This window comes from Haliotis asinina, chromosome 4 (genome assembly GCF_037392515.1).
Source record: "Haliotis asinina isolate JCU_RB_2024 chromosome 4, JCU_Hal_asi_v2, whole genome shotgun sequence".
In the NCBI taxonomy this organism is placed as follows: Eukaryota; Metazoa; Mollusca; class Gastropoda; order Lepetellida; family Haliotidae; genus Haliotis; species Haliotis asinina.
Window position 1 is genome coordinate 55503457 of NC_090283.1, and position 24962 is coordinate 55528418.

At 38.3% G+C, this 24962-nt stretch overlaps 1 protein-coding gene across 5 annotated transcripts in view; it reads right to left on the reverse strand.

The window, feature by feature from the left end:
- Positions 1-24962, reverse strand: part of LOC137281695 (tyrosine-protein kinase Fgr-like) — a 111575-nt gene that overhangs the window by 54570 nt on the left and 32043 nt on the right. For 2 of the 5 annotated variants that reach the window (XM_067813103.1, XM_067813102.1), the window contains exon 1: positions 18267-18399. The exons of 2 other annotated variants lie outside the window; for them this stretch is intronic. In XM_067813103.1, the coding sequence (XP_067669204.1) occupies positions 18267-18348 (82 nt within the window). In that variant the 5' untranslated portion in view covers positions 18349-18399. Of the gene's footprint in view, positions 1-7495; positions 7584-18266; positions 18400-24962 lie in introns of those variants that run through there. One more of the 5 variants, XM_067813106.1, reaches the window with a different exon arrangement.

Below are 24962 nucleotides of genomic sequence, written 5' to 3' on the forward strand. Positions count from 1 at the left end.
ACTTCATAAAACATGAAATCTTTTTTTGTTTTTTTCATGGAAAATAAATTTTCAAATTCTAAAGAATTACCCCTTCTGATGTAGTTTGGAAATGAATTTTCAAATTTTAAAGAATTACACATTCTCACGCAGTTAATAATTCTAAAGGAAAAATAAACTTGAAAACATTTGTTATCTTCAAAATATATCATGAATTGCAAAAAATAGTCAGTCTTAAGCTTAATCATGTTTCAGAAAATGAACAGGGAATAAACAGTTTTTAATCCTTATAACATTGGATGACGAAGTGCCAAGAAAAGCTAAATTCAAAGATGAAAGTTCAAGGACAGAGAGCCTAGTCCAAAATGAAACCATTTTTCCAACCTAACGCCTTGATCACTTTATGACCTCAAAGGTGTAAAACAGAGTGAACTTCACGCCTCCAAATCTGTCTTGTCAGTTTTTTGGGTCCAGAGTGTCTGAGGATGTTCAAGTTGTCTGATGAGCTGTAGCCATTAAGGTCGTAGGAAGTAGGAAGGCAGTCCTGCCATCCTCCTGGATGTAAATTTTGACAATACACATGTTTCTCAGTCACCCAGGGTGGAAGCGAGTAAGCAGTGTGTTTAATTTATGCTGGTCCTGTGGTCCCCGACTAGAAAACACCTTGAGTGAGTGAGTGAGTCAGTGAGTTTGATTTATGCAGGTCTCCTGGTTCCTGCCTAGGAAAAGTGAGTGTGTGAATGAGAGAGTGAGTTTGATTTATGCGGGTCCTGTGGTTCCTGCCTAGGAAAAGTGAGTGACTGAGCACACCAGTTTTATCATGGTTTATCAGAATCATGTGAAACAAAACCTTAAAAGTACTGCACCAGAGGGAGTGAGTGAGTGAGTGAGTGAGTTGAGTTTAATGCAGTATTCCTGACACATCAGGTGGAAGGAGAGCCTGAAGCAATCCAGCAAGCCACTCATCCATATCAGACAACAAATAGTGTGAATCATCCAATTTCTAGCATGCATGTTTCAGGATTAATCAGGATTACAACATCGGTTTCTCCAAGACTGACTCACATGTTCATAGTCATGTGCAAGTGTCAGAGTGAATGAACCTGCATCTACCTCTTTCGGCATTGTGCAGTATGTCAGTGTCCACGCGCTCAGAGCCTTTAGAAATTGTCTGTGAAATGTTTGCTTTCAAAACTGGAACTGCCTGTGTAATATGACCCATGAAAAAATACTGAATGAACATTTAAATACCAAATACACAAATTACCTGTTCTACCTAATTCTTCCATCAGGTAAAAAATAAATATCTTCAGACAACTAAGACTCATATTCGCAAAATAAAATGATCAGATATTAAAAGTCTTCCTGACAAGGCAATTATCAACTGTAAGATATTTTTAACGTGGAGGAATCGACCGCAAGATATTGACAAGCTCTGCCATAACAAAACAGCACTCTGTTCGGACTTACAGAACAAAAACCTTTCCTAAGCTCATTTCCAGTGCTCTCAAATCAAATTATAAGGAATTTTTGGCATAGATGATTGCAATAGGTTTGGCTTCACCTGAGATCTGTTAAGTTTGAGCACGGCTGGCGCGATCAGTCATTTCACTGGGCAGCTACCTGCTTGCCTACGTTTTGAAATATTGACATGTGAGGGTTGTCATGACACAGGTTGTAATCTTATTTCAGAACTTTGAAATAAGTCTGTAAAACGTGCAGGATGATGTCCATAGGCAGATAAAATTCTAATCTGAATATTTTTCAAAGAGATATTGAACTTCAAAAGAGTAGGACTTTTTTTCTATGGCGGTATGGAAATTTGTTCTCAGTATTTTATGTTCATCTGTTTCGTATCGGTTGTCAAGATAGATAGGGTTAAAATATGATTTCTTTCTCCATATGCACTGAAAACTGATTGCAGTGAGATGTAGCTTTGCGATTCTTCCTCTCTGCACACCCAGTCCCATCTCATAATCTTCACACTCGCCAGGGATCTAGATACTTTTTCATAAATGCATCACAACATTGCTACTCTTGTGTAAACAAGAATAATAAACAATAAAACAACACTTTTTCATTTAAATACGTCTGTCAATGATTCTATGGCTGACATCACTGCTGTAGTGTGTATGAGCTATGTTTTCTTAATTTTTTCCTATTGTACTATACATACACCAATACAGCACTGACATGGAGCACCATAACATTACAACTCTTGCCTAAACTGGTCAATAAACAATAAAACAGTACTTTTTCAGTTAAATAATTATGTCTATCGATGACTTTAAGACTGTACACCATTTTGCAGTGCATATCTGCCAAAGTTTCCTTTTTTTTTTTTATTATCCATACATAAATTGATACGGCCCTTATCTGCAGCTCTGAATTGACCTACACCTGCCCCTACCCCCATCCCACATTTTTGGTGACGGTATGAGAGTAAGGGCTGGGTGGACAGGAAAATACTATAGTTCAGGGACCATGTGACAGGCTAGCAGTTTACATACACCATACTTCTACTTCATAGCCCTTCTAACCCTCCCTCCCTGAACCTCCACCATTCCCCCAACACTCAAGCCCTCCCCCTCCTCCAAATACAGAACTTTTATGATCACAGTATCACCTATCCTCCACAGGCTCAGCTTTATTCCCCTATTCAGGACATTCCGGACATTTTATTGACAGTTTACACCAAGGAAGTCTGGAGTGGGCAGCTCAATAGTCTGGCCGGATCAGGTTTATATTGACCACTTGTGGACACTGCCTGTAAGAGTCTTATCACAGTTGTACCTATGCAAGTGGCATTCATCTTACTCATGGTCAGTACTTTTATCATCCCCACTGATCAGGGGCTTAATATAGCTCGGGGCTTGGGGTCATAATAGTCTGAATTGAATACACTGTGGTCAGTGGTCAAAACTATGAGCTCCAGACAATCTAAGAAAATCTGGTTTTATGCCACCCTTGGAGAATAACATCAGAGGCAGTGTAAGACCCTTATAAGTTCTGTAGAACGAGTGACTTCAAAGCAATGCTTCCTCTTGTAGTTTAATCCTCATAAAGACAAACTGGTTTCAAACTTACGGTATTACCATCGACATGGTCAAATACTCGTACAGAAAAACGTCAGTTAATCCAACTCTTCCACCATTCATTTGAGATTAGTGTTCCGTGAACATCTCGTATTACCACTAGCTGATGATAATCTACGAACAGATGTGGATGCTAGTTTGGTTACGATTCATCCAAGAATTCAAAGTTTCAAAGCTTTATGAGTTCAAATCATTATTCACGGTCACAATAAAAAAAATTAATATTTTAGGAGAGTGTTTTAACTGGCAATAGTTTGAGGTTGATCCATGAGAGAAATGCAAAATGGAACACATCCACACCACAAAATAGTATTGCTTGCGTCATTTGGCCATAATCCCTTATTTACTATTATTGGCATTGTTATCAATGTATTGCTTATTGCTTTTCAGAAATTATTGATATATTTCAACTGTCACATTTTTTCAATTCCTTAATATTTAATCATAAAACCATCATAAATATTACTATTCATAACTATATATTCATTAATTATATCATATTCTCCTCAAAATTGCCACAGACCAGCTCATGGAAGAGTCAGTATATACAAGGGAAGCTGTTTTTGTGGCAGTCTGTTATCAACATGGAAATATTTCATGTCTCAATATTTTTATTTAGGCCAGACCAATTTTATTTCTTGTTTATGGGTCCGCCTGCCGTACCTTTCAAGAATAAGAAAAAAAAAAAAAAAGTGAATTTTTTCCCGCTCAAAAACTAAAATCCTATTGTTTTCAATGGCCACGGTAAACTAATGAAAAAATCTGTTTTTAGATTGTTTTTTGCACTTCATAAATTGCCCAAAGTAAAATACTTAAATGGAATATTACTTTGATTGGTGATTTTATTTTTATTTGCATTTCGCACCCTGCCTTTGGTTTTCTGAGGACAAAATTGGTCTGGCCTTACAGTGTATTACAGAAAGAAAATAACAAAAGACAGTTAATCCTTACAACTCTTCCCTGTCTGGTAGACTGGTGGTTGAGTCCAGTCCAGAAGGGGAATCTGCCCCCCACCAATGTAATCAATATCAACAGTTCGGTTGTCATGATTCTCTCAAGCATTCAGTGAATCGAACAATATCCATTCAAGAAATGCATTTGTTATTTGCAATTACAAGAATTAAGTACTGATGAATTTCTTAAAATTAATATTTTAACATGAATTTGGGATTTATTTCTCAAAGTGAGGCATGCAAAAATGGAACATATTAAAGCCAAACAAGATAATAGCAAAAATTATATATATACTGAGGAAATAAAATAAGGGGTCACATGAAAGCATGAGTGTTCTTTATTGGTTTCCAGGTTTCTTCACAAATTTTGAATCACACAGCTTGTGAAGAAACCTGGCAACCAATAAAGGAATGCTTGTGCTTTTATGTGATCCCTTATTTTTTTCCCTCAGTATATCTAATTTGAAAGTGACTGGTCATTGGTATGATAACAAGGTCTTGAATATGATTAATCCTTGTTTGATTCAAACAAACTTAACTGAACTCATCCCAATACAAAAGAACAAGTCCAGTGTGCGTCTTGTTACCAAATGTGACTAGTTGTGACCAGTAAGGTCAAGTCCTTGTCAATCAGCTAACCAAATCAGGATCCTAACTTGGTCAAAATGTCACTCACAGCACCATACTGACCACTGGCAATTAATTAACATGCATCTACGACTCACATTCCCTTTGTCCATTACTGCAGATAAACGAATCATCATGATTGTTCATGTCCAATTAACATGTAGATTTCGTATAAATCAAAAGCAAAATCTACATGTCAAGAATATTGTCAGTAAATGACTCGTTATCAAATGTCAATTACAAATACTTAAAATCACACACTGTGATATTTCTGGATTCCAGTTTGCCGAAGGGAATGATTATCTCCACTTGCTGGTCAGTAAGATACAAATAACAATGCCATACTGACCATTAAACAGTCTGGACAGCCTCAGGTCATTGTAAGTCCAAATTAATTAACGTGTCCAGTTCACGATTACCAATGGCCCATGTAAATACCAATTAATCATCAAATTGAATATTGTCCATTTCAGGCCACTGACCTCATATCAAATGTCAATCACAATGACAGCTGTTTCATATCACACGTCTATATCAATCAACTGGTGAATAACAAATATATAGAAAATCAGTTTCTTTGAGACTTTGACCACTCACTAAGCACTATCTAGTGTTATTGTTAATTAAAGCCGGTTAGTCAGTGGTCATATGTCCATCACAGGTCATCAACGGCGTGGTATTGATTTCATGGTGTGTATTTCATGACCCTGCTGATTTCATTTAGTCTTAGTCACGACCAGCAGTAGCAAACAAACTTGATTAGCATAACTGAATCCTTAAAAGTGCATTTCTCATAACTATGTTAATTTGCCCATCCAAGACATCAAGAGAAGTAAAAGGGACTCTAACTAAGGATTAATACTAAACAAAAGGCTAATTATATTGGCTGCGCTGGTCATCTGGTATGATAAAAACAGGGTGGTATTGACCTTATCAGATAACATCGTGTACTTCTACAGGCAGTTCATAGCAAGGCATACCAGTCTGTGACTGTACAAAACAATGATGATATGGAAACAGGGTCTTCAAAAGACACAGATTCCTGGGTACTTGGGTTATCTGCTTAGTATCTCAACATACGTAGCCTTGAAATTGTCCAGTTATGATCTTGATGGTATTTAGCCTTTCTTGGACTTTCAAAAGGTTCTGTCAGAGTGAGTGAGTGAGTGAGTGAGTATAGTTTTATGACACTTTTTAGCAATATTCCAGCAATATCACGCTGGGGACACCAGAAAAAGGGCTTCACACATTGTACCCATGTGGGGAATCAAAGCCAGGTCTTCGGCGTGACGAACCACTAGGCTACCTCACCACCCCTTCTATCAGATCCAGATATGGCAACTTAAAGAATCACAAACAACTTACATAATAAAGACACTATAGGTCTTACAAATTCTACTATGAAGTATGCCAGTTTTTAAAGTTTATAAGATAATTTTGTTCAGGTGTGAAAGCATGTAAACTAACAGACAAAGCTACCTGAAAAGTTATGCATTTGTAAGTTATTAATTCAGATACTTTCAGTCACTGACAACATCGCTGATCCAGATATGGCAACTTAAAGAATCACAAACAACTTACATAATAAAGACACTATAGGTCTTACAAATTCTACTATGATGTATGCCAGTTTTTAAAGTTTATAAGATAATTTTTTCAGGTGTGAAAGCATGTAAACTAACAGACAAAGCTACCTGAAAAGTTATGCATTTGTAAGTTATTAATTCAGATACTTTCAGTCACTGACAACATTGCTGAACACCGGTCCTAAAGCATAATTACTGCAGGCGGTGTAGTTTATTTGATACTCATATTACCCATTCTTTTTTTTTCATAGTGACTTCCATGTTGCCCGAATCAGATGTAAAGCATTCATCACTATTCATACAGACATGGTTTCACAACAGATGACCAATGCGTCATTCTCTAGAGACCACTGACCAAAGGTCAAGGATGTCATCAATATTGCAATTGATTTCAGTGGCGGGTACTGAACACAATCAATGTCTCAGTGAACTCATGACTGTAATGAATCGGGAAATGAACTGGAGACAATAGGGCAGATGTTTCCAAAATCCTTGTTGAGTCAGGTTTCCTACCCAACTTGTTCATGTACTTCTAAAATAATTTGTACTTTTTATGTCACAAGAAATTAAATGAAAGCAAAAGGGTCTCCAAAATCCTAGTCCAGGTTGGTTTCCTACCCAACTTGTTCATTTTCTGCTAAAATAATCTTTACTCTGACTTGTGTGAAATAACATCTCATAATTCTATTGTAGGTGGTAAGCACTGCTTGTGTCCACATTGAAATCCAACAGAACCAAACCAGCAATCAAGGACACCTAATAATCAATGCTGTGAAATATTGACAAGAAAACCAACTGCTATTTAACATGTAAAACACCTTCACACAAAATTGCAATTCATTGCACTTTTTTCCCTACTCATCCATGGATAAACCAACTGTAACACATCCCGTCAACTAAACATCACATTTCTCTCATAAAACCACCACTGTAAGAATGTCACATATTTAATCCTCAAAGAAAAAAGCTCCATTGGTCTAAGACAATGCCACACACATGCCTAATCCACAATACACGCAATAACTGCCATTTACGAAAAAAATCTTGAAATAGGATCATTTCCGCTGTAAAATCTCAATAAAAGTCACCAGATTCCCCCTAACTCATGGTAACACATGTAGTTCTCAAGATGCTATCTCCGAAAACAAAACCTTTCGTGCAAATCATGTCCCCAAAAAAACAAAGTAAGATCAAAGTTAACTCCAGTGAAGAACTCCAAGCCTGAAGGGAAAAGGGCTAAGGTTTTGCCGCTTACCTAGGTCTCCAGCAAATCATCATCGTAGTTCACGAGGGATTCCTTCGTCCTTCTCTGTCTTCTTAACTTACACCCCATCCCATGGAATAGCCAATGTTTATCCAATCCTCAAAATAAAACCATGCATTGTTTCATCGCAGTCAGGACTCAGAGGGTGAGAGAGCATCAAAAGATTATCCAAGTCTCTCCTGTACCAACACCAGTCTTCTTGGCTCTAACCCTCCTTTACAATCATAGCTCACTACAGGCTCCTATATGACCAGCCAACTCGGTCTCCAAAGGGGGAAATAACAACCAATCCCTTTATAACGCTGAATGTTATAACCAGACTTCTCTGCCGGAAAAAAAACCATGTTACACACTGATTCCTATGTATGTCATTAAGAATAATTTTTAGTAATTTTCCATGATTTTTGTTTTGATGTTTTTGGTTTGGTTTGGTAATTGCACTATAAAGGGGATCTCCTCACTATAAGGCGGAGGTGGTGGACAGGATGTGGTTAAGTCAGTATAAAGGGTTGTCATTTCTCATTGATCACAGGGCACATAGGCCTGTAACTGGATTCCAGGTTGAAAATATGCAAATAAGGGAAACCTCGTATCAACCACTACACATCACTTGGCAGAGACAATAAAACAATATCACAATACAAAAATCAAACACTACTTTTCCACCAAATCAAACTTTTTCTACATTATTTCTCCAAAAGAAAATCAATTTCAAGGACAGGCAATTCTCTTTTTAAAAAGATCCCTTTTACAGAAAATAGTAACGAGTCAAAATCATCACAATACATTATTGCTAAAAAATATCAAGATAAATTCAAAGAATATTAGAAGGCAAATTTATACCATAACAGTCAACGCCCAAAGCTTTATTGAAAAATCACAGAGCGGAGTAATAACGGAAACCCTGCCACGGGTCCCATCAGTTTGGTCCGTGGGCCGTCCCAATGACATGGCAACAATGGGTGACCTCACCTTCCACTTCCTGTCCCCATTCAGGGGGCTGATAGTGATCCACGTGGAGACGTGGACTGTCTTACGGAGTGTCTCTCATACGCTGGGAGGTGGGGGCGTGTCTCCAACACCTTGTATTGTGCTTTGTCTCTGCTCTATTGACTTTAGGATAAAGCACCAACAATCACCATAGACAAATGATGTAACAACGTGTAGGGACACTTGATCGCCAAGATCATCATCTCAGGGTTTTGCGCGGGAAGTAAGGGCAGCAGTGACTCAGTAACATTGCATTAGAGGGCCTAATCATGTAAAAGTCTTCACAATGTTAGGAATTTGATGGGATTTTTCACTTACATCAACAGTTCATTGAAGGTGGAACTAAAAGACACTTGTTGCATTAAAATGTCATAAAATAACTTTTTTTTTATTTATGTGAATAATTTTACAATTTTGCATTCTTTATTTATATCACCTATCCATTAAGTGGATATAATTGTAGAATGATACATAACCCGAGCAATCAAATTAAATCTTGTTTTATTTCTTTCTATTGTAAGCACTTTGTACGGTATTTCCAAAGCTAAAAAAAAGTGTGTTGATGAAAAAGTATGAAGGGGAGTACTGTTTTAGTTGAAAAAAATTAGTAGGAATGGTTTTGTGCTGCTTTTAGCAATATTCTTGCAATATTACTGAGGGGGACACCAGTACCAACAGGATAACTCTCAAATACTAACATGGTGTATTTCAAACCGTCAAAAAATAACCAGTTAAAACAAACTCACGTGATATCACACTTCCCTTCAGGATGTGTCAATACACATATTTCAAGCCTCACGAGAAACAAAACATGCACCGCCAGAAAACGGACAAAAAGAATTCTATGGCTACTTCGCTCTCAGCATTACATTCCAACTTTCACAACATGTGCACTTAACGAAATTACTGCCTACCCTACGAGATGGATGGCAATCTACATGCAAGCTAGGACTCCATGTGTCCTGTGTCTAATCAGCAAACCTGCAATCAATTATGATATAAGCGACACTGCAGTCTGCATCTATGGATGTTAATTACCACAGACATGTGAACAATCCCAGCTGAATCGCTGACCCCTATTGTCCAGCAGTATCTTCCTTGTAGATCAGCGACCCTTATCTTACAAAGCTAATACCTTACCCACAGCATACATAAGATTGAGACGACATCTGTGAGGTGAGAATGCATTTTTTGGCATTTTCGTGAGACATTGTGTATTTGGGACCTAGATTCGAAAAAATCAAAGCTGAAGTTGCGTCTGACTTTGATTTCAAAATAAATATCGAGAGAACTGAGCCAATTCCTCAATCAGCCCTCGCAATGGCTGGGACAGGTTTTTCTGATATTTTTTTTAAACCTTTTAAGGCAAACCCATTCTATGTCAAACAACATGTTCACTTTGAAAAAGAACAATTTCTTAAGAATGGAGATTTCAGTTCATTTCACTGTAGAGCAAAGAAATTTACTTTTTCTCCCCAAAGAATAAGCTCAATAGAGCCTGCCTGTTTGAGGCTGGCCAGTGTGAGTGAGTGAGTGAGCATGAATTTTACGCCACTTTCAGCAATATGCCAACAAGGTTTTTGGGCAAGAGTGAGTGAGTGAATGTGCAAGCGAGCAAATTTTACACCACTTTCATCAATATGCCAACAAGGTTTTGGGGCAAGAGTTGGGTTCAGTTGAGTATTACATCACATCAGCGTTCTTCAAGCCATTTAGATACAAGACCAAGTGGCAGGAAGATAGCGACAGGAAGAAAATTTCAGACGAACTAATGTTTGGGTACATGTTTCTTTAACTGCCTTTGGGATCTACTAGTTTTAAGAGACATTTTTACATCATTAATTTGATATTTCTTGGGAGTATAAGTTTTACTCTCTGCTGCAGTTTTATGTAACACTACATAAATCACACAAAATGGCAATAAAAAGTAGTCCAGAAGACTGCATACACTTTAATGCTTCTCACAATCTGGAAATCTGATTATTATAAGCTACATCTGTTACCAAAACTGCCTCCCACAAAAACACTTCCTCATTTTTCGTTAATGAAAATTTCCAAAATATCATCACCACACACATGATGTTTCTCTGTAGCATAAAAAACACATCCATGTCTATATGCAGGAACGCAGACACAAAAACAGGCATCATAATGTCAGAAAATATTAGCAGTCTGACGCTGATGAGATATGAAAGAAAATGAACTTTCATGTGATATTGGCAACGTCATGGCAGTGCATGCTGTGATCATAGAGCCATAAATACTGAAGAAATGTCGATGCTAATGTAGCATACTTTCTAAACAGTTGAGGTAGAACAACTCTAATCTTTCTCAGGCAAGATCAGTAACTCTCAGTGCTGTCGAGAGTGATTACAAACTCTGAACACAGTCAGGGAGGTCACAAACTCTCAACAGTGTCGATGAGACCACAAACTCTCAACAGTATGGATGAGACCACAAACTCTCAACAGTGTTGATGAGACCACAAACTCTCAATGCTGTCAATGAGACCACAAACTCTCAACAGTGTTGATGAGACCTCAACTCTATCGATGAGACCACAAAAATTCAGCAGTGTCAGTGAGATCACCAACTCTCAGCAGTGTCAATGAGACTACGAAATCTCAGCAGTCTTGATGAGATCACCAACCTTCAACAGTGTCAATCAAACCACAAACTTTCAACAGTGTCAATGAGATCACAAACTCTCAACACTGTTGAGAAAAGATTACACAATTACTGCTAAGACACTGCATGTAAGAGCATCAACAAAGCCATCAACAAAGCCATCAATATCCCCCGCAATGGCAAAATTTCCTTCATGAATATGTGTACAAGTTATGATTACGCTAAATGTTTTGGCATGTATACAGAAAAGTGGAAGGAGAGCAATGAAAGGTTTTGAAAGTTCCGCTCCTGAAAGGAGCACAACCACCAACTTCAGTCTAAGTGAAACTTGTTGCCATGGAAACGCCAAAACATTTTAATCAGATTTAAAAAATTACCACTAGACCAGGTTTAGAGTTCTGACAAGACAATGGCACCAACAGACATATAAAGGGACAGATGGAGCACACTTTAATAGTGTGGGGGGATAAACAGATTGAAAGAAGTAAACTGCCACCTACAGACTTATTTTCACTTCAAGTCAAGACAACCACATTTCGGCATTTTAACGTATGCCAGCCACTTCAAATTAACAGCTACTCTTTAGACAGAAACCCTACATTTGAAGAAGGCACAGACTTAAATGCTGAAACACTGAAGTAACTTAGGGGATGTCGTCTTGAGGGTGCTAAAACATGCAGAAACAAGACAGTCATTCAAGTTCCAAGTGTTGTTGGACGCCAAGCCCTAGAAAATCTGCTGAAAAGCGAATCCAATTCAGAGTCATTTGGCACACTCTGATTATCCAGAAAAGCCACCAAAGAAAGAATGCATCTGTGACAAGTCACAAGTAAGGCAACTTAGTGACAATGTTCACAGACTTCATATGCAAAAATATTCCACGCAGTGTGGATCTTTGTTCATTATACTGGTCACATGATTGTATAGTCCATGCTATTCACAGGTTGCTGTCACAAAACTGGAATACTGCACACAATCTGTCTCACATTCACAGTCCCTGAGCCACATTATCTTCCTTCCTCTCTAGCCCTCTTTACAATGCCAAAGCCCTAAATGAAAGTAAGTGAGTGAGTGAGTGAGTGAGTGAGTGAGTGAGTGAGTGAGTGAGTGAGTGAGTGAGTGAGAGTGAGTGAGTGGAGTTTTAGGCCGCACTCAGCAATATTAAAGCTATATAGTGGGGGTTTGTAAATAATTAAGTCTGGACCAGACAATCCAGTGATCAGAGCATCAATCTGCACAATTGGGAAGCAATGACATGTGTCAACCAAGAAAGCGAGCCTGACCACCCGATCCTGTTAATCGCCTCTTATGACAAGCCTAGTTGCCTTAACACCAAGCATGGGTTGCTGAAAGCCTATTCTACCCCGGACCTTCACGGGTGAAATGAAGTAAGCCTTTATCCCCTTAGGTTCTGATTTTCCCATTTAACTGGGTCTCCTTTTCAGTTAAAATGAATTTATTTGTTACTCTCAACAGATATTTTCAGAGACTAAATGTTACTCTATACTAGTGTGGGGAAAAACATAGCATTAAGCATCACAGCTGTTGTAAACAGAGCACGACCACAGTGAACTGTGTTGTTCACCGAGTCTGTAGGTCAGAGATACCCAATAAATCTGTTTGACCCCAGTGTGACAAGTGTACGTATCAGCACTGGTTTATGAGGACATTCCACTATGGACTGAAAATCACTGATTACTTCCATGCTCTAGACAGTATTTCATTAATACTGAATACCTAGACTGTCACACAGTCCCTCCACAATATCACTGTCACATCAAACATGGCTTTCCTTTCATGGATGCTGCAGTAGCAGAGTGGCTTAGGTGTCCTGGCCGTTAGGTACCTGACACTGAGTGAGTGAGTGAGTGAGTGAGTGAGTGAGTGAGTGAGTGAGTGAGTGAGTGAGTGAGTGAGTGAGTGAGTGAGTGAGTGAGTGAGTGAGTGAGTTCTTTCGCTGCTTTAGCAATATTCCAGGAATATCACAGCCGGAGACACCAGAAATACGTTTCACACTTTGTACCCATGTGGGGAATCTAACCCAGTCCTTCGGTGTGACAAGGGAACACATTAACCTCTAGGCTACCCTATCATCCCTATTGCTGACTCCGAGGGTGTTGGTATGATTCCCAAATGGGACTCAACCAAATGAAAGCATTTGATTACTTTATTGAGAAACTGCAATCCCAAATATGACATGTTACTTTGCGAACTTCAGAGGGGTTTCAACATTTAATTTTGTAATTGAGTTATTGAGTTTTGGGAGATCAAAAATATAAATTAAAATTCTGAAATCCCACTTCATTTAAATTTGTAATAATTATGTACGACATGATCCTGGATTGCACCAAAAGAATTCAGTAATTATGAACAATGTTGAAATGATAAATGAAAAAAATGAACTCCTTGTCCCAACCCAAAGTTAAATGATAAAGATCGCCTGGTCTCCAGATAAGAGTATCAGTGTATATATGGGCACAGAACCTGATCAGTCTCAAAACCGTATCAACACTACAAGACAGTATTGAATGGTTCTGTGACTTTGTGACTCTTTGTCAGCCCAAACAACACAATCCCCTCCTTAAAGTCATCATGGGTTTCCTCATACAAATGAACCGATTGATTTATCTCAACATTTTTAACTCTGTGATTCAATGAGATCTGAATAAGCCCCATAAAGCTTACAGTACTAAATAATTTCCAATTATCAATTATCTTAAAGGCAACTTTCCATTTTCCAATCTAGTGAACAAACCCTTGCACACATACTATTCATCTTTATCAGCAAAGGTTGATACTCGGATGATGTCATAATGAATTAAAGGCAAATCCTAGTTCATAGTCCTTTTCAATATGATTCACACTGACAAGCTATGTTGAGTTATATGAAATCTGTAATCACACTCTCTGAGAGAACTCTGTCCCCTGTCGAGCCTAATTTATACTATGTGTGATCAACAGCAGTCATCTGTTTATCAAGGAAATATTTTTTTTTTTTAAGTATCTTTAAAAAATAACTAAATTAATTAACGGAAGCAAACTGTTATGGGAATCTTATTTAACATCCAAGAATCTTTTATTTCCCATACTGTGAATCTTTTTAAATAACTGAACAGCAAAAGAAACGCAAGTTGTGAAAAAATGAAATCTCATAAAAGTAAGTGTTCATGTATATGTCTTCCATTTAAAAACCTTACAAAAAGCTTCTTTAGCTGTTCAGTACACTTAAACACTTGCAAAATAATATGAGATTCATGTTAAAAGTGAGTGAGGATAGGTAATACTAAGGAAAGTAAAGGCCACAATTGAAAACAAGGTGTCTAATAGCTTGGATCTGTTCTGGTATCTTGCATCTTCTTACATGATAACAATACCCTCTATAATATGTTATGTTTCAGCGGCTTGATTCAAAAGCTTTCACGACAGACTTATAATTGCACTGTTCTTCATTAATTTGTCTTTTTCATCATGGCATACAGGAATAGACGTCAGATGGACAAGAAATAACATGAGTTTTCTCTTTAACTTTCAAGCCAAATGATTTTAAAATATATACAGTGTTAGAATGAGTGCGCAGGTATGGTTTTACATGGCTTTTAGCAATATTACAGCAATATCACAGTAGGGTACACAAGGGCTTCACACATTGTAAATAATCAAAGTCTGGATGACACAATCCAGTGATCAACAGCATGAACATTGACAAGTCAGCAAGTCTGACTACCCAATCCTGTTAGTCGCTTCTTACAAGCTTAGTCGTCTTTAACAGAGAGCATGGGTTACTGAAGACATATTCTACTGCGGTTCTTCATAGGTCCATATAGCTAGATTTTTTATGAGTGTGGCCTTAGAGTGAGTGAGTGAGTGAGTTTAGTTTTACACCGCTTTTTAGCAATATTTCAGCAATATCATAGCAGGGGACACCAGATAATGGGCTCCACACATTTTACCCATGTAAATCAGGGAATTTACCCAGGGAATCGAACACTGGGTCTTCGGCATGACGAGCGAACACTTTAACCGCTAGGCTACCCCACTGCCCCCAGGTGGTGTTAGAAAACAAATAGTCCATCATGACACCAGCCTTGCTTCATTGCCCCATACAGTCACATACTGACGCCACTTCAGCATCAACTACTCTCCATCTTATCTCAGCGTTTGCAATCCATCTTTCGTCTTCTTGAGCCGTGTTATCTAACGTACATGAAGTAGTACAAATGTCCCTGGATTCAGAGGGCTTGTAACATGTAGCACCATTACATTGTAGCTACATCATCCTGGATGTGAGACAGAGACAGATACGTTTGTACAACAGTCAGGGACTGAAATGGTCTTCTGTTACATCACATGTCACGTACAGCTTACCTGGCCATAATTCCTACTCAGTCTCGCAGTCTCTGAACTACGTTATTTTCCCTACAGCCTGGTACTCCTAGTAAGTCTCTCAACTAAACTATTTGCCCTACAATTTTATCTGATCCAAATTATTTAATCCTCCTAAAATTCCTACAATATTAAAATTCAAATACACTATTTGTTGAGGGTGTTGAGTTGACTTTTTATTTTTCAAACAAGGAGATGTGCCCATCCCATAACTATAGCACATTCCCTACCCGTACAAGTAAAGAAACGAGTTTGTCAGTTTGTCAACGCGTGTCATCTGTCTTTCCACTTCCTGCAGGGAAATTCGCCTTGTGTTGTTATTGTTGAATTTATATTGGTCTTCATTGTTTTGATTTGATTTCCGACTAAAAGCTGAGGCAAATCCGCATCCGACAAAATGAACTCTAGTTCCCTGGATTTTACAGTAGGAGTGAATTAGTGAGTTTAGCATTACGCCACTTTTAGCAATATCAAATTCCAGCAATATCGAGGCAGTGGATACCAGGGCTTCACACATTGTACCCTACTGACAGGAGTGAGTGAGTGAGTGAGTGAGTTTAGTTTTACGTCGCACTTAGCAATATTCCAGCTATATGGCGACGGTCTGTAAAGAATCGAGTCTGGACCAGACAATCCAGTGATCAACAACATGAGCATCGATCTGCGCAATGGGGAACCGATGACATGTGTCAATCAAGTCAGCTAGTCTGACCACCCGATCCCGTTAGTCGCCTCTTACGACAAGCATAGTCACCTTTTATGGCAAGCATGGGTTGCTGAAGGCCTGTTCTACCCCGGGACCTTCACGGGTCTACTGACAGGAAGGAAACTAGCATGGGATAATGGCATTGACATAATCTGTCGTACAGACCCTGGAGTATATATAGCCAAGAAAGCCCACACAAATCTAGAAAATGTGGCAAGTCTACATGTTCATAGCTTCTGAAAATGAAGAAAGTCTCAGGGCTCCATTTCATTAAATTATTTTTTTTCACTATGAACGGTTTTTTTTCAGTAAAATATGTTCATTTCAGAGACTAGCTGTTAGTCTAGCATTGACATGACATTAATTATTGTAAATTTGTTTCCATAGACGAAGAGTGAGACAGGGAGACAGTGTCAGGGGGCTTTTACTATATTTTGTAAATAACCAAAGTGAAAATCAAATCCAGCACACATTGTGACCAGTGAATACCTCATCCACAGCACCACCCAACCATCCATGATGGACACCACTACATAATACATACACACTACTGTTACACTGATACAAACACAAAGGTTCTGCAGAATGTAACAGAATGTTTCAAAAGAACATGTCAATTACTTTAAGTGAAAAAAGAAAAAAATACCAAAAATAGGCAGGGGAAATCACAGTGAGTCATTTCCTGCTTTTTAACAGCTAATTTTAGACAAGTAAAATCAAATAACCACATTAAGTAGCAAAATAACTAGTCTATCTAGATTTTCACTGGACACAGATTAACAGACAAGTGGCCATGTTTAAACAAGCAAAGATTGCCGTTGGAAAATATTAGTATTTCCGCATAACTTCAGTTTGAATCACAAGCTGCAGCTTCACCTGAGTGTAATTTCGGCTGAAGTTTGAAGGTAAATTAACTACGCAGCCTACAGAGAGGAAACAGCAAGGAAGCATCCAGCAGCTAACAAGCATACCTCCGAGATGTGCCTTGCTTGAAGACAGGATACAGGAAGTCAGCTCAATTAACCACCAAGAACACAGATGCAAATCCACCGTAAGATCCCTGTCTACTAAATAATATACATTCCTTGAACATCCTCTGGATAACAGAATACATCTGGGATGATTTCATATGGTCTCTAGGAAAAATAATCATTGATATTTATAATTCATTCACATGATGCTAAAAACATCCATATTACGTAATTTGTCCTGGATCAGTTTTCATTTTCTGACAATTTTCCATTCTTGGAATCAGGTGAGGCTGAAATTATTTCATAAATTAGAGTTATGAAATAAATCCAGTATCATTTATCCATAATTTCAAACAAATGAAACAAATCATAAAACCTGATTGAAAGAAACTATAAACTGCATGTTAATTGCAAACAAGTTCAACCACAAAACATTCATTTCAAGTTGCCAATAAAACTCTTAAAGGACACAGCCATTTTATACTATAAATACTTCAATAACACTGCCACTTTAAACTATAAATACTTTGATGACACTGCTATTTTAAACTATAAATACTTTGATGACACTGCTATTTTAAACTATAAATACTTTGATGACACTGCTATTGTAAACTATATATACTTTGATGACACTGCCATTGTAAACTATAAATACTTCAATGACAAAACCAAGGGTCAAATATGTAAAATTAAATGACAAAATATAACACCTGAGTAAGAAGCAAAATCATTTCATCCCACTTTCACCAAAAAACAAAGGAAGACATTCAAACCAGTTTTCTGAATGACAATTAGGCACGCACACCACTACCTTTCACAAAACAACAGATTCTCAACGTCAGCAGGTACAAGCTCAACCAAAAAGGCAGATCCAAAAGGTCACTGTACAGACCAAAGCCGACAAAAAGCATAGAGCTTTCAATCCCTCCAATGCAGTTTCAAACACTACACTAACATCAGTTAAACAGAAAACACACTGAAGTGCAGGGCTGAGAGAACGATCAGCTTGGAGGTCTGCTACCCGCGAAACAAAATAATCCCTGAGCGAACCTCAACGGAACACTTCTGCGGAAAAACGTACCTGACATGATTTTGATGCCCTCAAGGTGATCCTGCTTCTGTTCCTTCATCTTTTGACAATCAGTGAGGCCAACGCACGGCATTGTTTCTGTCCCAGAACCTCCCAACACTTGTTTCCCAGAACAACAATCCCGGAGGTAACTTCCAACACAACCACAACGTGATCAAATTTTAAGTTTTGTGTTCTTCAACATCCTCAACACAGGTCCCATCCACTGAAGTCTTCGATGAATCAGGATCAGTTGTTTTCTTTTTCAAAAATTGTCAATTAAAAATCCAGTTTTGAGAATTCAAGGACAAATTTCCTTAACAATGATCACCACTAATACTAGTCCACTTCTTGAAAAAAATGTTTATATAAAAATATTGTCCCTGATGTTGAAATAAAACTGTCTACCCACACTAAGGGGTGTCACAAAAAAATTGAATATAACTGTGGGTCAGAAAGTCTGTCCGAAACCTTAAGTGTTCTGACCAGTCTAGACTGAAAGGTATATGCTACCAAGTGAAAATCGTCCTTGCCTCAGTCATCGCCAGACCAGGGGAAATTACATAACAACTATCTCGCCTTTGCACTTATCTAGATGAGATGGTTACATCAACTGGCAGGAACTAAGGCTGATTTCAAACAATTTGCTGGATGACTGTGGAGCAGGATTCTCATTAATTAAGATCTTGTTACAAGTATAGGTTGTTCAAAGAAGAAGATTTTGGCATTCTAAGACAAACTGGTTTTTGACTATTGATGACATGTGGAATGGCGTTGAATAAAAGTTCCTTAATATTTGTTCAGGTGACGTGTACTATTACAAACAGGAAACTCTGCCAGCATTATGTCACACACATCCAGTACTAAAGATAAATGACTTAGAATACTCCTGTCATAGAAAAAAGTCACATCTGCAACACAAATCACACAAACATTGGTCCCAGAATCACGAAAGTTATTTTAAATCCATGTAGTCCACCAACGTAAACAAAGATACGGATCAAAGTCAGTCATCCTGAATGACAGGATCAACACATAAAAAAAATATTTGGCAAAGTTTCTTCTGTAGAACACCCAGCTAATCCGATATTACTCCACTGCCTGAACACAATCTACCTTCATTAGCCACCACCGATACAAACAGTGTTTTGCGCACTTGTCTGACGAGTTGTATCCCCAGGAGTCTACTTCCCCTCAAACATCTCACAGGATGCCGGTAAACCTTCCTGTCTTGGGAGACAGAGCCAACTAGAGGCAAAGGCCAGATGCAAACAGTCCAGCACAGGTGGGCCCCACACAACTGGACCCCCTCCCCTTCCCCTGTCTCCTCCAACATTATCAAGCATGTAGAAGTACTTTGTCTGTGTCTGTTGTTTTTCAGGAGATTTGATTCCCTCATTTAAAATACAAATAACCCCGGAGAAGAAAGAATACCATAGCTAGTTGCAAAATGGTTAGCATTTTTTGCATGTTTGTCCAGCAACTGTCGAGCTTCTGACACGATTTACCAGATTATCATAACACTAAACAGACAAGTTTTTGGCAGTTTAAGAATGTTTGCTTTACAAATTTGGGAAATATCTTACAAAGGAAATTGACAAATGAATATTAGTTTGGCACAATGCCATATCCCTTCTCTCAAGCATTCATTTAAAACACACCTTCCTTTCATATCCCAGATAATAATTCCTTACTTTATGTGCACCCACTTCCTAAATCACAAATAACATCCCCACACAACAGAAACAATTAACAAACTCCATCCCATCTCATTCTCTACTAATCCACTCCAGAAGACAAATGGCTTTCAAACACCATTCTTCTGTAACATTACCTAATGCTACAACAAATAGAAGTGTACGGATGCTAGCAGTGTTCCTGAGCATGAATCAGGATTCAGTCTCAAGCTACGAAACAACATAATCCTTGATTTCAAAAACATTTTCAGGAAATGTGACTCATTGGTAATGGTGATGATGTGGGGTACTGTAACGTAAGACTTGACAATTACTTCAATTTCATGACTTTTATATTTCTTGTAAACAATTTGGTAAAATGAATAATGTTTTGTATCCCAAGGGATGCAATATATACCTTTTCTGCATGTATTCCATGCGTTATGTACTGGACTCCATCTTGTTTGCAATGTGGATATCTGCATCTGTTCAAATAATATCCACTGAAACCTCTCCCTATAGTGCAATGGATCAAAGGCTCTTCATTATCACCCAGTTCCAACCTTTACCCCCATTCTCACCTAAACTCTCCCCTCCCTGCAAACAACAAAAACCCATAATCTCTCACATCCCCCATCCTGCCTGACCACCCCCCCCCTCCCCCACCACACACACACACCTGACCTCTACTCCCCACCCCACCTCCACCACACACACACCTGACCTCTTCTCCCCATCCCACCTCCACCACACACACATCCCTACACGCCTCATCCCTGCCTCCTTCCACCCATCACCCACCCCAGACACACATCTCACCCCCACCAGCCCTCACCTCACTCACCAACATCCAGGAAATGGATGCCATCAATGTTTATGTCATTAATCCAGGCTGTCCATCACAATAGGTGGCAATTTCCTTACAACAGCCCTCATTCCACCAGCCGTGTCCCCACCCCCTACATCTTCCTCTACAGTGGTCCTGTCCCCCACAGGATATCCTGTGAGACAGTGTTACACACCCTGTCAGATAAACTGATTAACAGCCCACATATCAAATCACAGACCTCTGGCCAAATATTGAGGGATCTGATTATATTCTGACAGTTTGGAGCTACTTGCATAATCTCTTATCCGTCTTAATAGAGCAGATAATGAGCCATTAGCTCTGGCAGCCAGAAACCTGTTCACAGTGGTGTTAACGCACAGAGGAACCTGTAGCCTTATCTGTGAGACTAGTCACATCTGAATGTCACCACCGTGATCTAAGCCTTTAGGCTACAATGTAGTACCAGAAGTACAGCTCTTGACAAGAATCAAGTGTGACATACATACATGAAAGATGAGTAAGGTTTTATGCCACTTTTAGCAATGTTCCAGCAACATCCAACGGACACCACGACTTGCCTGCCCACATCTAACTCATGTATGGGATCGAATCCAGGCATTCGTGATGAGCCAACACCTTAACCACTTGGTTACCCCATGAAAAACACGATGAAGTTGCCTGTCTCTTCCAAGACAAGTCATGAAGTAGGTACATTAATGCATAAGCAAGAGATATCTTACTCTGTTTATTTTTTGTAGACTAACAACTAGTTTCTGAAATGAAAATATTTTACTGAAAAAAAGTTCTTACTAAAAAAAAAAATAATATAATGAAAGGGAGCCCTGAGAATTTCTTCATTTTCAGAATCTAGACTTGCCATATTTTCGAGAATTGTATAGGATATATTGGATATATTTGCTTCAGGGTCTGTTTCACAGACTATGTTGTTAGCAATTTCCATTTATAACATTGATGGGACACAAGAAGAATATTATCTGATAGAAACTGCAGATACAAACAATTTTTTATCTCCTTTGTTTGCAAAATTAACACATGTAAACCACTGGATTTACTGACAGGCAAAACGAAAGAGTTACAAACCTATTTAAATAAACCATCTTAAGAAAACCCAAGCCCCCAACCTGTCAAGATAACATTGAGTCATTTATGGCCAAGGATTAAACACTTAATCATTTGCTTCGTTCTGGCATCATTAAACCTCAAACATCAATTCTAAAGATAAAAAGTACTGAACACATCACAAATGTCTGACCTGGTATGTCTGATCTCAAAATATTGATAATGTCCCCTCGATCAAAACATCCATAACATCATTAAGACTTTCCTCTTTTGATAAATACTTAAAAGGCAAACGCCTCAGTTTTAGGTCCCTGTGATATAAAATTTCTATAAACAAAATCTTTAAAGACGAGATTACCTAATCCATTAGCCATCTTCCATCCCATTTCCTTCATCAGGGAATGCTTTGGTGGATGGTAATTCAAAATGTTTGAAACATTTGATTCAAGTCAACAACCTAATAATATCCCTGCATACACAGCATCCTCAGGCATTTCCTGAGTGACCAGGGGGCAAGCCTTCATCAATGTCCAATCACCATGGCAACCAGGTGGTCATATTTATCCATTAATAAACACTCAAGGTCCAGTGACCGTAGCTAATCTAAGGACTGCTATGGCCGTCTGCTGTGTCTAACACAACAAGGGCCAGTCATATTATCTAGTTTTATTGACAGAGAGAATGTGATTACGAATATATTGTAAAGATTCATAGAATTCATTGTTCAAGCTCCACTGGGTATTATTTAAGCAATGACCCTTCAAAGGAAAACTGTGCCTGTCTGGTTTCATGCATGTTTGTAGACTGACAGACGGATGAGCCTTCAAGGAGCGAGCAGAAGACAATTTAATGCAGCCCCATTTCTTTAACCGTGACCCTTGGTTTCCTGTTTGTTGACATGAAATAAGCCTAGAACAGAGGCTACAGTTGATGTGAAAATCATCAAAATTAATGTGAAACCGGTCACAGAAATAAGTATTTTATTGGATGGCATGAGGTCATCTGACTTTTGAAAAACAGGCATTGTGTAGAGGTTCAGTTATCAAAAGAAAAGTCGCACCTTGATGACACGGGATGTGAAACACATCTAGGTCAGGGTGTCGACAATGTCAGTTTGTCATGCAACCACTTGGCAAATCCTTCATTTCTCAAACCATTTAAAGGTACACAGCTAAGTGATGAGAACACGATTGATTGAAGTTCAGACAGCTTTCAGCATAGATCATCTACAGTATCAGACTGGCCTTCAGCATTTGGGATTGAAACATTAAATGTTCAATAGCGGTAAAGCTGTAGACAAATTCCACCAGACAAATTATCACCTTGGCCATCTGCATTTGGGAATAAAACTACAAAAACACCATCCTTCAAATGTCAAAGACTATGTCCTGTTGGGTGAGTGAGTGAGGGACAGAGTTTGAAACTGCATCAACGGTCTTGAAGCTGATGTTTCATGACACTGATAGGTTAGATTTGCAGTTATGAATCAACTTGTATCTGATGCAACCTTGGATAGTAACCCTGTTGCACCTGACAAAAACAGGTTGCACCTGCTGTTCAAAAATTATATTTATTGCTTGATAAAATTATTATGGGTCTGATAAGACTTTTTCGTACTTCATGAAATCTCGCTCCATCAACAATAACAGTCATTGTCTGCATAGTCATCAGAATCACTACTACAGGCCACTTCCTCCTCATTCTGTTTCACACATCAAGTCTGTGTCATTCAAACAGCAAAATATTTACACACACTGGGTAATAGCTGTATAAATATGAGGTTACATTTTGCTGCTTCTGGTTGCACAGGTGCAATTTCATGACCACTCTCAACAAAGTTCCAGTTATAATATCCCAGGCTAATGTTGAAGAATCAATCAATCGATCAATCAATCAATCAATCAATCTATCCATTGGTGAATCAATCAATCAATCAATCAATTAATCCATTGGTCAATCAATCAATCAATCAATCAATCAACCAATCCACCAGTTAATCAATCAATCAATCAATCAATCCATTTGTCAACCAATCAATCAATCCATCAGTCAATCAATCAATCAATCAATCAATCAATCCATCAGTCAGTCAATCAATCAATTAACAAGCACAGGACTAATACAGCCTTAAAAAAATTCATACTTTCACAACTAATACCGAATCTGAATGTGAACGAATTCCCAGAGCCACTGCTCAAACTGTGGAAGATCAACATTTGGCCAGTTTCACCACGGTCAGTACAAAGCCAGCATTGTAATAGTTCTCTGGAAATAGTCCTGTGTTTGACAGAGGGCGACTGACGGGGGGAAAGCACAATGATAACAGTGTCAATACTAACGGTGCTACACAGCGCCAACTTCAGGCACATGAATCTCAGGGTATCAAACCACGGTTTAGAACCTGGCAGCTATTTTGAGAGAGGGAGAGAGAAAGAGAGAGAGAAAGAGAGAGAGAGAGAGATTCATGCCATAATACCGCAGATGAGAGATACCTGATATGAACTTCACATACACTACCTCAAACTCTTGTGGTAGCGAGCCAACTGTTCTTGATTAAATTTACCCAATATTCTATACTGTTTACACATGAACTGATGTCTTGTAACACTACTTCGTAACATTGAAAAAATTATTCTCATGAGTTCAATAAATGATAAAAATGTGTGAAAATTGGTGAATGTTAAATCAAACCTTTACATCCAAACCCACTGCCTGATATTTGTACACAAGCTTTTCAGCAATTTGATGTGCCACATATAGTGAGTGTTTTAAGTGAGTGTAAACTTTTGATAATATTGATGTGAAATATATTTGGGATTATACTTTCTTCGTAAAGTATGATTCAAATGGTATTGTGTTTTCAGTTAAATATTATAATGCAACGAGATGTGAAGATTCAAACAGAAAAACGATTGTGATCTTTCACTGAAATTTTTTGAGAGTGAATCTTTGACAAACAGTTCTATCACCATATTCCCACATTCATCTCTGTCAGACTACACTGGAGTTTCCTCTTTATAAAACATACATAAATATTTACCTGACTTTTTGCCAACTCCGCACATAGACACATCACCCAACATATACTGCCACCTGTGTTCTAATTACAGGTAAATACCTGGG